The sequence below is a fragment of the Vitis riparia genome, chromosome 6 (genome assembly GCF_004353265.1).
Source record: "Vitis riparia cultivar Riparia Gloire de Montpellier isolate 1030 chromosome 6, EGFV_Vit.rip_1.0, whole genome shotgun sequence".
NCBI classification, from domain to species: domain Eukaryota; kingdom Viridiplantae; phylum Streptophyta; class Magnoliopsida; order Vitales; family Vitaceae; genus Vitis; species Vitis riparia.
Window position 1 is genome coordinate 1,101,602 of NC_048436.1, and position 15,566 is coordinate 1,117,167.

Here is a 15,566-nt window from a genome sequence, read left to right on the forward strand (position 1 = left end):
TGTTTTCCAAGCTTGATATAGATGATAAAATCTGTCCTTATTGTTAAAAACCAAGTGATGGTATTACCTGAGGTGCAAATCCTTGTTGTTCATTACCTTGGTAACCTTGATACTGATTGCCTTGATGCTAGAATTGATCATTATTGTTACCTCCCCATGACATATTTGAATGATTTTTTCAACCTGAATTGTAAGTGTTGGAGTATGGAAAGTTATTCATTGGTTGTTTATAGGTTCCAATAGCATTAGCTTGCTCAGAGAACATGTCTTGTACTGCAGGTAGTATAGGGCAAGAATACACATCATGTTTCATGGACTTACATATCAAGCACGGTTGCACTGTTCCTTCATTGGCTATTTGAACCTTTTGAACTTTCTTAGCTTCCAAATCATCTAACTTCCTTATAATAGCGACAATCTTTGCTTAGACATCTAAACCCTTTGGTAATGCATACACTCCATTAGTTTTTGCCCTATTCATTGTTCTATCTCTAAGTGGTTCCTTGATTATTGGTTCTTCCCAACTTCTAGATACCTCAACAACATAATCAAGGAATTGAAATGCTTCATCAGGGTTTTTATTCATGAAATATTCTTCACTCTTAATCTCGAGAAGTTGTTTCATTGGTGGTGACATGTCGTCATAGAAATACGATACTAGCATCCAATTGTCAAATTCGTGATGGAGGAATGTTGCGACCATCTCCCTGAATCTTTCCCAACATGCAAAAAAATTCTCATCCTCTATAGCCTTGAAATTCGAGATCTCCTTTTTCAATGCACTAGTCCTATAGGTTGGAAAGAGTTTTTGTAGAAACATTGATTGTAGATCACCCCAATTTATGATACTATAAGGTATATCTCTATTTAACCAAGTCTTAGCTTTATTCTTCAATGACAAGGGGAACAATTTGATGCGGAAGATCTCCAAAGAAGTGTTGACTTCTCGAAAAATTGAAACGATGTCCTCAAATTCCTTGATGTGAGAGTATGAGTTTTCATTTTCTATACCCCTAAAAATGGGTAATTGAGATACCACTTGAGGTTGAATGGTAACATGATCTTGATTTGGAGATAGCATAAAACACGATGGTGTGCTCAACCTAGGAGGATTTAGAAACTCTCTCATAGTTTTTTGGTTCTACATAAGTGGTCAAGGCTTGTTGTTGTTGTTGTTGTTGTTGGACTCTTCAATGTCCTCCATATTTGGTTGAGATTCTTGTGAAAGATCTTTTTCCCAACCAAGCATAAAATAGAAGAAAAATACATATAAAGAAAAAAAAATTAAAAGAACTAAAACAAAGTAATGCATTATATCCTAGTTATGATGGTTGCTAATCCTTGACAACTGCGCCATTTTGTTGACCGATCTTCTCCGTTGTCCAAAATATTAAGCCTTTTTACGTAGCAGCTCCGGTGAAACAAAAAACCAAAGAAAGAGTTACTACAGCTTTGTAGTACTCCGGGTATCGTCCTCAAGGATTAGCTTATGGAATTTATCAATATTAATATAAATGAATCACTTTTATTTGAATCCTAAAGTGAAAAATAATATGTGAATAAAGTGAAACTAAGTAAAAGAACTAAATTAATACCAAAACAAATATTTATTTTTAATTCAATTGATTCGAGTCTGGGGTTTTCCATAATATAACTTAAGGTATATAAACGACGATAACAAGGGTTTTTCAAGTAAAATGATCTTAAGGTTTTGGGATCCTTGGTCGTTCGCAATCAACTTGAGTTCAATAACTCAAAATTGCATCCGAAACCTAATTTTTCCTTTTAAAAATAAATTCCTAAAATCATCAAATGAATAAGATCTTTTTAACCCTTCTTAGTCCTTATAGCTTTGTTTTGGGACAAATAACGATAGAGAAGACAAGGATACCTAATGATCAAGAGTTACCAAGAATCATTAGTATCGAGTAATAACCCACCATATCATTCCCTAAACTAACTCACAAGGATAGAATAAAAAAAAATTGAAAAATTGTCACCCAACCAATAATTAATCTCATTGTTACAATAATTTACCCATTGTTCCTATAAGTTTCTAGCCCTTAGGTTTTCATGCTTCAAGCCCCAAGTTGGCTTTTTAGCCTCTCATGGGGGTGATGTCACATTCACAATCCATAATAGGGTAAAAATCCATAATTTGAATCAAAAGAAACTAAAAACAATATATTTAATAAAGAAGAAAAGAAAACAAACCAAAGTTCTCATCTTCTTCCACCTTCGATGTCAAACTCTCCAGAAAAAAAATCCAAGATTTCTAAACCCTAGAACTAAGAGAGTTTATATAATATCATCAATAACCTAACATGTGGTACACTCTCATTGGCAACTTATTACAAAATAATTACCTAAAATGATTAGAAAATAATAAAATGGTGATTTATAGTTGTATGGGGTCCACTTAGGGCAGATGGAGTGCCCTAGATGCAATTCTCGAGGTAGAAGATGTGAAATATCAAAGTGGCAGTGGGTGAATTCAAAATTGGGGTCATTTTGAATTGGATTTTGAATTCATAAGTTGGATTTCAAATTCATAAGTTGAATTTCGAAATGGTTCTTCAACGTTGCGAAGTTGTCTTCAAATGGTCATAACTTCTTCATTTCAACTCTGATTTTCACATTGTTTGAAGCGTTGGATTTCTGACTTCTCAAACTTCAAAACAATATATAGTATGTCTAAAATGGATTCCAAAAAGTATTCCAACTTGTCCTCAAAGTTAGAGTATATGTTGCCACCAGATTTTGAGTTCTAAAATTTCCATGCAGTTGAATCTTGCATCATGCCTTATTTCCCATGTTTTTGTGCTTTCTTTCTTACTCCATAATTGTCATTTCTTATCTTTCAAACTCATGATAGACTCGTCTTCCAAACTATTACTTTCTTATTCTTGATCTTTCAAAATCTAACGTGATTCAACTAGCATTTTTTTTCCCTTGAACCTGAGATAAATCTCTAAAATACAAGTTAAACTCATGGCTAGGGCCTTAGCATCGATTTAGGTTAAGTTGGGTGACTTGAGTGTCCTTTAGTGTATAAATCATATCGAATATGTGCCATTAGAGCACATATTTTGGATCCAATCAATGACATGCCTAAAAACTCTAGATTAAATAGCAGAGTAAGCATTATACAAAATTTCTAGAATTTGACTAAAACAGTAGGGTTCTTAGAATAAATCTTAAAGAAAATATCTAACGGCTGAATTTAGTTATGAGAATTTTTAGGAGACATCCTCTATGTGTCAAGTTCATCATTCAAGTGGTCAAACAATTATTCAAATCTCATATTTAAATCAAAACACCCAAAAGTTCTATAAGGTCCAAAATTAGGCAGAAAACAATAACTAGTGCAAACAAAATTTTAAAAAATACCTAGAAGTCTTCTAAATTCATAAAAAAAAAAGTCCTACAAGTCTTTAAGATGTCTAGATTGTATAAAAAAATAAATTAAACATTGGAAAACATTTAAAAGAATTTTTAGAACACTATACTTGATCAGCTATCCAGATTCAATCATGTGTAGTAGGTATGACTTTGAAAAATCATATCTTCTCAAGAAAGCACACTTTTTAAAATGTCTTATCTGTTAAAATTAAATTTTAAGAATTCAATAATTTGAGATAAATATTCATTTAAATTAAAGAGATCAAAAAGTGATTTACTTTTACAAAGTTCTCTTGAGTGTACAAAAGTAGGCCTAAATAGTACATGTTGAAAAAAGTGATCATAACTCAACTTTGAGAAAAGCTGTTTCACTCAAATAAAATTCAAAAATCAAATTTGAGAAGTCTACAATGCCATGGAACCACTAGGAAAATTTTAAAAATATCATAAATAAGTCAAATTGAATTTTCTTTTCAGATGTGCAGTTAGTACAACAAGCTAACAATAAGAGGTTTTTTGAAAAATAATTTTATATAGGAGTTTCACCAAATTCCCACTTGATATATACAAATCTAGCCTATGCATTCTAAACTTTGCATGAGTTTTAATAAACTCATCAAAATTGAGAATTGTCCTATTTGTTTGGAACCATAAGTTTGGATTTGTGTTTCAATCAAAATCATTATATATATATATATATATATATATATATATATATATATATATATATATATATATATTTAGTGAAAACAAACAAACGGTGCAAACCCATCAAAACATGATGCGTATTTTCCAAGAAAAGGATTTTGATCTTAACTAAGGACTCTAGTGAATTTTTAAAATGAATTTTAATAAGGATTTCTTTAAGAAATTTTCTCTCTAAAAGAGAAAAGAAAGTTTAGAATTTGCAAATAACAAAACACAAGAATCATACACAAGCATACCAAAAGAAAACGAAATTACAAAATATAATTTTGGACAACCAACCAAACTATTATTGGTGAGAGTAAAGGTCAATCTTCATAAGTTTCCAATGGCCTCTAAGAATTCAATTTAACAAACAAACGCCAAAGCAAATAATTAAACGACCTTAGATCAAATAAAGTCAACTAGATATCAATCAAGGACTAACATGGATCAATCAAGTGCATAAATTGAGAATATAATCAAGAATTAAACATGATCAACCAAACACATAAACCTATTATTATAATAATGTAAAATATAGTACCACAAGTGCTTAGAATTCTAAAACACCTTAACTAAATAAGGATCAATCAAGAACTAAAGCTTAACATACTTAAAACATGAATATAATGATAAAGAATCGGATAAATTAATCAACTAAAATTCTAAAGACTCATAAACTTAGTAGGAACAATCCAAAAAAACAAAATTAACAAACATGGTAATAATGATATAGAATCAAATGAATTAATCAACTAAAAACCCAAAGCATCACATGAATCAACTAAGATGAATCCAAAAAAACTAAAATTTAAAACATGATGATAATGACATAGAATAAAATAAATTAATTAATCAACTAAAATTTTTAAGACTGCTTAGAAACCAAATTGAATCGACTAAGATGAATCCAAAAACTAGAATTAAAAACAATGATGACAATGACATAAAATCAACTAAACTCCTAAAACAACACATGAATCAATTAAGATGAATCTGAAAACTAAAATTTATAACATGATGATAATGACATAGAATCAAATAAATTAATCCACTAAAATTTCAAAGACTAAAAACCAACTGAAATCAACTAAGATGAATCGTAAAAACTAAAATTAAAAACATGCATGATGATAATAACATAGAATTGAATGAATTAATCCATTAAAATTTTAAAGACTCGGAAACCGAATTGAATAAACTAAGATGAATCGAATAACTAAATTAAAAACATGATGATAATAATATAGAATCAAATAAATTAATCCACTAAAATCTTAAAGCATCACACGAATTAATTAAAATGAATATGAAAACTAAAATTAAAAACATGATGATAATAACATAGAATCAAATAAATTAATCCACTAAAATCCCAAAGCATCACTGATTACTACTCAAAAAGTGTTATTTGATAGCTCGTAATTAACTTTTTTAAATACTTTTGAGTAGTAGTTATCACATTTTAACCCAATTAACATGTTAAGGACCCTTGCAATCAATTCTAATCAAATTGTGTTAAGTTTTGGTGTTTTGATAGCTTTTTGATCACCAAAGCAATCCGAGATTGAGGAGAGATTCTTTGGAATCCATGGCAAAAGATGTCCGGACAGGGCGTCCGGACACACCATTGGAGAGCGGCGGAACGTGGGCTATAGTAGGGCTTGCTCATTGTAGTCAATGATCCGGACAACATATCCGGATAGGATATGCTATCATCCGGAGTGTGATGTTCACGAGTGCCGGATAGCATTGCGCCGCCTTTCCTCTTGGGGAAGCCGGATAGCATTGCGCCGCATTTCCGCTTGGGGAATCCGGATGGAGTTGCGTCGGATAGCCTTGCGCACTCCGTGTCATCCGGGAGAGGGGTCCCTACACCTTGCACACGCAGACGGTCCCCCTTGCGCAGCATAGCTCAGTCCACCCGGGGAGGAATTCCATCTGCCGACATTTCACATTCGGATGTCTCACAGCCGGATGGGAGAGGAAGACGTTTCAAATTCTCCGGTCAGACTTATCCGGATCCTCTGATAGCGCTTACCCGGAGAGTTTTTCTCTCAGTATACAGTGTCGCGGTGTTCTCCTGAAGCTTCCCGATATTTGCCACCCACTAAGTTAGATTTTTTCTCTCAAGATATTTTGTGTAAATTTCTATTTTCTCCTTGTAATCAGTCAAAGATATTATTGGGATATTTCTTAGAAAATATCTTCTCTATATATATCTTTGAACCAATGTAAAGATATATCCATCATAAATCCATCATATATGTAATCAACGAATAGAGCACTTGCTCTGTTTTTTCTTTTTTTTTTTTCTGTTTTCTCGTTCTTATTTCTAGCCAATCAAACTCTGAGGATTTTTTCTCAGAGGATGAGAGGCTAGGCTCTTTGTCTCTTGGAGTGAAGAAAGTCGGGTAAGTTTCCACATGCATAAATTGGAAGTTTTGTTGTTTTAGTTTTTAATGAAGAGAAAGTGTGACCCGTTAATGGTTTTTATCTTTTTAGTTAATTTAAAACGCCATTAAATCACCTGGGCCAACACTTGGTAAGGCAAGTGATCTCCATCCATTGAGATGCACTTGTTTATCTCTTGCGAGCCTTTGGGAGGTGGTTTAGAGGTAGGATTTTCTAGAATTGCCAACACTTGGTAAGCTTTTGGACTCCAATGAGACATCCATTAGTTATCTCTTGCGAGCTTGAGAAGGAAAATCCAAGGTTAAAGATCACCTTGAATGGCAAATGCTAGGTGAGAGGCATGAGCCATTGCAAGGTGCATCAGTGAGAGGGATTTAGTGTTTGAACCCATTAAAGGGAAGCATCTGTACCACACCGATTAGAGAATTAACTATATGTTAATTCTCTAATGCGAGGAAAAGAAACAAGTGACCAGAACTCCCTTTTTGTACAAGGAACCTGAGCCTAGTAATCTAAACTCCAAGAAACATTTTTCTTTGTAAGTAAAATTAGTTACTATTTTTGGTTAGTTTAAAACCAAACCTTTTCCATTCAAACATCTTTATGTTTTCTTTTAAAGCTAACCTTGAAATGAAAAGACACCAATTCAGCTTTGAATTAATATCAATTGTAGAGTGAAAACCCATCCCAGTGAACGACCCTAGAGTCACTATGCTATGCTAGCTAAGGCTATCCTAGTACATGGTGTAATAGGTTATAAATTTTGTTGATTACTCCCTGAGGACCACAATCAAGGGACACCAGCTGGACATGAATCAAATGGCACCACTGTCAGGGACCATTGAGAGGACATGAATCAGCTGAGACACCAATTGGGAACGAATCAATCACACAAATTAATTAAAACAAATCTGAAAATTAAAATTAAAAACAAGATGATAATGACATAAAATCAACTTAATTAATCAACTAAAATCCTAATGCATCACACAAATTAATTAAGATGAATCCAAAAACTAAAATTAAAATCAAGATGATAGTGACAACAAAGCAAATAAATTAATCAACTAAAATTTTAAAGACTTAGAAACTAAATTATCCAAAAAAAAAATATTTGCAATATTAAGATAATGAAACATAACCAAGATCTAACATTCAACTTAATTAAAAAATAAAAATAAAAATAAAACTAATAAACTAATTAAAAAAAAAAATCAAAACTAATGAACAAAGAAACTCACCTTTTCGCGGACTGTGGCAAAGTGGCAATGTCTCCAAGCTGTACGTATGTGGTCATTCAAAGATGCAGCCACCACTTTCATTCTTTAATGGTGCAACCTATCTTTCATCTTATGGCGATCATGCGGAGATATTCTATGTTGATGTTGGTTGTTTCCCCTCAAAGTTGCAGCCCACGTGGAGATGGGTTGGACTCTGAGGCCGCCAAATTCTGAGAGGCAGCTCGCTTTTTCTTTGAGAAAATCTGGGCATAGTCCCCTCTATATCCTAAGTGGTGCATGCCCCCTTTTAAAATTCTGGTAGTGGTACCCTTGAGGATGGCAGCCCCCCTAGATCAGTGTCGTCCTAAAGATCCCCAAAAGATGCAGATCATGTCGTGATCCCTCCCATGAGTGCGTGGTGACTTTCTTTTACTAATCGTGCCTCTAAAGAATCAAGCATTTCTCCTTTTGCGTGAGTGGCAGCCGTTCTAAGAAATCTGCAGCCTCGGTGATGCGTGATGCTCTCCCAATGCATCCAGTCCACATATCAACCAACATGCAACCTTCCAAAATTCCCTCTAATCTTATTTTCATATGCTCTGGGATGTGCTTCCTTAGAGAGAATTTTCAAAGATGCAGCTGTGATGTCCCTTGAGAGAATCATCCTTTTTCTTTTTGAAAAGTAGCCTCCTATTCTCATCTGTGGCTATGTATTACTATGGGAATCCTCTCCTAGTTGCACCTTGTTATCCTTTCTCAACGACACCCATAGAGAATTCCTTTAGGAACGTGGACTGTGCGTGTTCAAGATTTCTCCAAGGTGCGTGAACGTGTCCTTCTTTTGAAAAGGTGTCAGCCCTTATCTTCCTTTTTGGAGAGTTATGGAATTCCCATGCAAAAGAAAACAAAAAAAAGAGATATAAGTTAAAAACCTTATAATAAATAATAATAATAATAAGCAAAAAATACACCAATTTGGAAAAGGAAAATAGAAAATATTGATAAATGCATATATAAGAAAAATCTAAGTATTAATTCATGCAAATTTAATAATAATAATAATAATAATAAGGATAACATCACCAATCACATGCAATTTTTTGAAAATAAATAAATAAAAATAAACAAATAACTAAACAAATAATAATACATAAACAACTAAATAAAATCAAATAAAATAGATAAATAAATAAGTAAAATCAAGCATATGCAAGTGTTAAAAATGCAAATCATACGAACTATATAAGTCATGCGACCTTACAAGTCATGCAAGCCACTACCTAAAGGTGACCTAAGCGGGATAGGTGAGCTTAGATGTATTTAAATGGGCCAAGGTATATCTAAGTGAGTCTAAGTATGCCTAAATGAACCTAGGTATGCCTAGAGGGGTCAAGTTGTGCCTATGTGGGCCTAGATGGCTTAAGGTGTGCCTAAAGTTGGTTTAAGTGTGTTAGGGTGTGTCTAAGTGACCTAAGATGATCATAAATGTGCCTAAGAAAACCTCACAAAACCTCCCAAGGACTTTGCAAATATAAAGAACCATGAGGTTATAGCTTTCACTGGGAAGGGTTTTCAACTCTCAACTGATACCAATTCAAAGCTAAGTTGGTGCTTTTTCATTTCAAGGTTAGCTTTAAAAGAAAACATAAAGATGTTTGAGTGAAAAAGGTTTGGTCTTAAACTAACCAAAAATAAAGTAATAGAAATAACTTATGAAGAAAAACATTCCTTAGAGGTTTAGGTTCACAGGGGAGGTTCCTTATGCAAAAACAGAGCTCTGGTCATTTGGTTCATTTCCTCGCATTAGAGAATTAACATATAGTCAATTCTCTAACTGGTGCTGTACAGAGGTATCCTTTAAATGGATTTCAGCTCTAATTCCCTCTCACTGATGCAACTTGCAATGGCTTGTGTCTCTCACCTAGCATTTGCCATTCAAGGTGATCTTTAACTTTGGACTTCCCTTCTCAAGCTCGCAAGAGATAACTAATGGATGTCTCCTTGGAGTCCAAAAGCTTACCAAGTGTTGGCAATTCTAGAAAATCCTACCTTCAGGTCACTTCCCAAAAGCTCGCAAGAGCTAAACTAGTGCATCTCCATGGACGGAGATCACATGCCTTACCAAGTGTTGGCTCAAGTGAATTGAAGGTGTTTTAAGTTAACTAAAAACATAGTAATCATTAAAGGATCACACTTTCTCTTCATTAAAGACTGAAACCACAAAGCTACTAATTAATGCACTTGGAACCTTTCCCGGCAACCTTAACTCCAAGGAACTAAAAGTCTAGCCACTCATTCTATGAGGGAACTTCCTCAAAGCTTGTTTGGCTAGAAAAAAAACTAATGAGAAAACAAATATACCAAGGAAAAACAGAGCAAGTGCTCTCTAAAATATATTTCTCCCTTCTACTGATTACATAATAGATCATATCCTAGATGATCCGTCTGTAAAGAAATTTACAAACTATATATATAAGGTTATTCAGCCTTTTTCTTGCTTAAAGACTAAGGAATCCTATGATAGGTGGATTACAAGGAGACTTTGGGAATTTAGACAACAAATATCTAAAGCAAAATATCCCAAAATATCTCAAGATGCCGGTTGGAAATATCAGGAAGCTTTAGGAGAACATCGTAGTTGTGCATGTCTGACCGGGTAGGCGCTACCAGTGGGTCCGGATATGTCTGATCGGATAAGTTGAAACGTCCTCCTCTCCCATCCGGCTATGAGATATCTGGATGTAAAATGTCGGCGCACAGAAAGTCTTCCCCGAGTGGACTGAGCTATACTGGGCAAGGGTGACCGTTTGCGTGTGCAAGGCTATCCGGATCAACTCCATCCGGATTCCCCCAGCGGAAAGGCAGAGCAATGCCATCCGAATTCCCTTAGGTTGAAGCACACAACACTCGGGAAATATCACACTCGGACGATAGCATATCCTATCCGGACATCTTTTACTCCTTGCATTCCAGATTTGCTTATGGCGAAGGACTTTAAAGCTTCGGTTCTACATGTTTCTGAGTTTTCCATTGCTTTGTCAAGGATTCCAAAGAACTCTCCTTAATCACTGATTGCTTTGGTGATCAAAAAGCTATCAAAATACCAAAACTTATCACAATTTGATTAGAATTGATTGCAAGGGTCCTTAATATGTTAATTAGGTTAAAATGTGATAATTACTACTCAAAAGTGTTTAAAAGAGTTTATTACAAGCTATGAAAAAGTACTTTTTGAGTAGTAATTACTTTGCAAATATAAAGAACCATGAGGTTATAGACCATAAAGTTATAAATAATTATTAATTTGATTAATTAGGTAAATAGATTTATCCCATGGTTGCTACTCCTTGGGACATACACCTTGACTAGCTACAATTCTTTCTCATAAACCCACAAATGACACTGAACTTATTTTGTGAGTTTTGGGTGATGCAAAGTGTAATAACTTTTAAGATATTTGTGTATCAAGAAGAAGCTATATATATATATAGATATATGGGGTGTAAACCTATTGAACTTGGACTCATTTCCAAAATCTTAATTTTCTTAAACAAGTTTGTCAAAATATGTACAAGTTAAAACTTTGCAAATTGAAATTAGGTTGTTCATGATTTGAACACTTGAGCACCTCTAGGAAGCACTTAAGCGCTCTCATACAGAACTTGAGTTCTCAATCTTAGAATCCAATTTTTTGATTGCATCAATGCATAATTTCTTAATTTCCTAAAGTCTGTACCACTTGTAAAAACTATTACCATTTTCATAACTATTTATAGTTACCTATGCTATTCCTAAGTGATTTTACAACAACTTTGAGTTTTTAATGGAATGTAAGTTATAAGAAAATATAAAATTACCTAAATTAGGACGAGTAAAACAAAATTATCAACTTAATTTAATCAAACTAATGCACTAACAAAATAATTGGCTAAGTCATCCTCGATTACCTTAAGAGATCTCAATTATTATCATCCAACATATGAGCTCTTTCAAATGTTTCTTTACAAGCAATATAGATATAGAATGACATAAGTCTTTTACAGAACATGTTCTAGTGACTATTTTTGAGAACTCAAGCATTTGGCAAAAGAGTCAAGATTTTTATCTTCCGCCATGATGTCCTAAGAAAATCCACTTGCTAGAAAATCAAATAGAATTGCAATAACGTTATATCTGCAATATGCTTTTAAAGTGTGTGATTGGGACTTCTAATTAGGAGCTATGATGTTACTGAATCAAGCAACTTACGATATTTTCTTACTCTTTATTTTTATAACCCCATAAAAGCATCATAAACGAGTAAAGGATCCATCACCATGTTTTACGTCTCCAATGCGTGGTTTTCAACAACAGAAGAAAGTGAAAATAGATCCTTGGCGATTCTATGGACAACCCTTCTTTTCTTTTCATATCCTAATTTTCTTTTTTCAATTCTTTTTTATAAAATAAAATTGCATGTACATAATCTACCATCAACCTCAACCTCATACCACATCAACCCAGTCCTCACCTATTCCCTCATCTTTTTCTTCCCTTTACGCCATTGCAGCTTCCCCCTCTGTGATTCTTTTAGGTGGGATTGGAATAAGGTTGAAGATGAGGATGGTTTTGGAATTTTACTTGCTTCTTTATTTAAAGGCCAACACTTCCAAACAAGTTTATCCGAAAACCATCGCACTATTCTGAACATCACTTTGTTTAAGAGGCCCAAGGCATATCTAGCTTTAACTTTTATACAAGAGGAAATATCTTGCCATGAGAGAATCTCCACCTATGTGTGTGGTTTCTTTTCCTTCTTTCTATAAAGGTTAGAAATTCGATACCATTTCTTTAGAATACCATTGAGTTGGGTATTAAAAAATATCCCAAAACTGCCAAAATAAAAAATAAAAACCTTCTTGGAAACCAAATTCCCTTTCCATTAGTGAAAGAATATGAAATAAAAATGGAGGCGGAGAAGCTTTCACTCGAGGCAACCAAAGAAAGGAATGAAATGGGAATGAGAAGGTTGGGATGGTTTCTTCTGCTTCTCTTCTTCTTTCCGTCATCTTCAAATCCTTCGCAGAATCCTTTACAGAGTCCTTCACGAAATTCTCTGGTCTCGGGTATGTACTAATCGCATTCTTTAATTCCTATATTTTTGCCTTTCCCTTTTTTTCCTTGATTCATGTGACAATTTTAATTCCTATATTCCTAAAATAACCTCATCATATTAACCGTTATTTGTTTCTTTATTACACAACAACGGTTCATATATATTCTCACATATTCACTTATTGCTTCCTACAATATTCCTATCATATCCTTCAATTTTACTTGTATAGCATGTTTTTATTATTTTATTGTAAAAGTTTTTATAAATACTTTCATTATGACTAATGATATTAATAAATGCACAATTTTATTATTCACTATAATGAATAATATTAATTTTAAAAAAAATTGTTTAGTCAAGTGTAAATATATAACGTTTAATATTTTGTCTCAATTATATTTTTGAAGTCTAATGATAAGAAAATTTGATCATGACAAAAAGAAGTCATAGGTAATGTTTTAAAAATCGAATTGGACCAAACTGTCATTGAACCGTCTAAACCGACTGTCAAACCATCAAGGAACGAGAGATAAAATTCGGCATAAAACTATGAAGGAAAGAGAGATCAAGGAAAAGAAACATAAGAAGAGACAAAACCATAAAAGAAAAAGAGACAAATAGAATTTGGATTCATATCCGATAGACAAAGACGTACAAAATTTGCATTTGTCCCAACAAATAGAGATAGATAGAATTTGGATTCATATATAATAAACAAACAAAATTTGGATTCATATCCAGCAAACAAATAAGGGAAATGCAAAATTAGATTGTGTATACAATCTTTTCAAATGTTCCCATATCTTTTTTGTAGTTTTATATTTCACCAACTATATGTCTATCAAATTATCAATGGAGTTGTTGATCCAAGTGATAATTTTCGACTTGCTCACTTCCTAAACATTTAATTGTTCTACATATTTTTCATCCTTTTCATTCATAAGTTTGTGTAGAGAGTCAATAATATAACCCCACAACTTTTTTCCCTTTAGAAAATTTTTCATCACATAACTCTAATATGAATAATTTTTTCATCCAATCTCACACTAATAAATTGAAGGAAATCAACTCATTCACCAACCATGACAAATAAATAACAAATAACCACCAAACAAATGAAAGTAGATACGAATCAAAGAAAATGAATATGAAATCAAATATTAAGATCAAACAAGAAAAGAACAATACAATCACCTACTACGATATCCCATGGTCAAACACGAAAAAAAAAGAAAAGAATTTCATGATCAAACAAATCCGTGAAAGTAGTGTATGAGATTAAACTCTCTTCCATGATATCACAAATCAAAAGTCCTATTAAAGATCAATTTAGCTCTAATACCATGTTGAAATCCAAAAAAGATTCAAAGAGAAAAATAGATAAGAAAATCTAGGATTTCTTATTATGAATTCCCTTAAAAATAGATACAACATTATTAGAACTTAAATAAAACTAATAAAAATAAACAAAACACTAATTTACCCTTACTTTAAAAAATAATAATAATTCTAAATAAATAAGAGATATAATAACAAAATATATAAATATATAGTAAACTAAATAAATATATAATTGGAATATAGTAACTAAATATATTAATAACTTCTACCCGAAGAAATAATTATTTTAATAAAATTTGCAAGTGAGTAATTACATTCATTTTTTAAAAAATAATTTGATGAAAATTATTTTAGTTTCAAGATTAACACAATATAAATATATGTGTTATACTATGTTTTCTATAAAATAAAATGATATTTATTATCTTTTAATTACGTATCATTTTACTAGTATATTTATAAGAATGAATTTACATTATTATGTACTATTATGCTTCAATTAAAACTCAGGCCATGGAATATTATATATTCTCTTATTAATAAATTCAATCATAATTAAGTTGTATTGTTTTAGAAAACTATTTTAAACACCTGTTTAAAGAAAATAATGTGACCAATAAAAAGTAAGGGCAAAATGTATTCTTTTTTAAATTTCATGAGCACCCTAGTTAAAAAACAAAAAGTAGTCAATCAAAAAATAAATATTATTCTGCATCCAAACTCAACGTATATTTTTGACTTGTTTTTATTCTTTCAGTCTCCAAGGGCGGGCAAAATGTTAGAAAAAGAGGTGTAGTGGAGAATGGTTTGAATAAAATAGGATTTGGAGAAGAGAGAATAGTTAGACCAGAAGTCCATGTTGGTGGTCACGGTGTTGGAGGTCACGGTGTTGGAGGCCACGGTGTTGGAGGCCACGGCGGCGGCGGTCATAGTGAGGGTGGTCACGGTGGAGGTGGGGCCATGAACCATCACAACAACAATAAGGATGATCCACGCGTCCGTGGTGCTAAGAGTTGCACCACGAACTATATTGGTTTCCTTCACTTGACTTTTCTAGTCATGCCCCTGCTTTTTCTTATTTAGATCTCATATGACTTTTAGATAAGTGTGACACTAAAAAAAATTGTATGTACTACATCAAACTTTTACCTTTTCTAATCTAAATATTTCACTTTTTTTTTTTTTTTTTTTTTAGTTTTATAAAATTGGGGAAAGAGGTTTTTCAAAATGGGAGTAAACACAAACGTGTTCCCTGTCATTGTGAGTGCACATGCTCTGAATTAAAAATAAAATAAAAATTAAAAGATCAATCTAACAACCCTAATATTGTGCTCCCTTTTAATAAAAAATAATTGAAAGACCCTCCAAAAGTTCTTGATTAAAATTAAAAAAAATAATAAATTATC

The 15,566-nt window shown here is 32.7% G+C and overlaps 1 protein-coding gene across 2 annotated transcripts; it reads left to right on the plus strand.

Annotated features, from left to right (window-relative positions):
• The first annotated feature begins 12,607 nt into the window (after positions 1-12,607).
• Positions 12,608-15,343, plus strand: LOC117916748 (WAS/WASL-interacting protein family member 1-like). Of its 2 annotated transcripts, XM_034832910.1 has the most exons (3): positions 12,608-12,829; positions 14,918-15,040; positions 15,071-15,343. In XM_034832910.1, the coding sequence occupies exons 1-3, from the start codon at positions 12,670-12,672 to the stop codon at positions 15,241-15,243; spliced, it is 456 nt and encodes a 151-aa protein (XP_034688801.1). In that variant the 5' UTR covers positions 12,608-12,669; the 3' UTR covers positions 15,244-15,343. The 2 variants fall into 2 exon arrangements, with proteins under 2 accessions (XP_034688801.1, XP_034688800.1); XM_034832909.1 differs by having other exon boundaries at positions 14,918-15,343.
• The last annotated feature ends 223 nt before the right edge of the window (positions 15,344-15,566 follow it).

Excerpts from the sequence above, each read along its gene's own strand:
- LOC117916748 (XM_034832909.1), top strand. The coding sequence starts at position 12,670 with ATGGAGGCGGAGAAGCTTTCACTCGAGGCAACCAAAGAAAGGAATGAA. Across the intron at positions 12,830-14,917 it reads ACGAAATTCTCTGGTCTCGG|TCTCCAAGGGCGGGCAAAAT; the intron begins GTATGTACTAAT and ends TTATTCTTTCAG.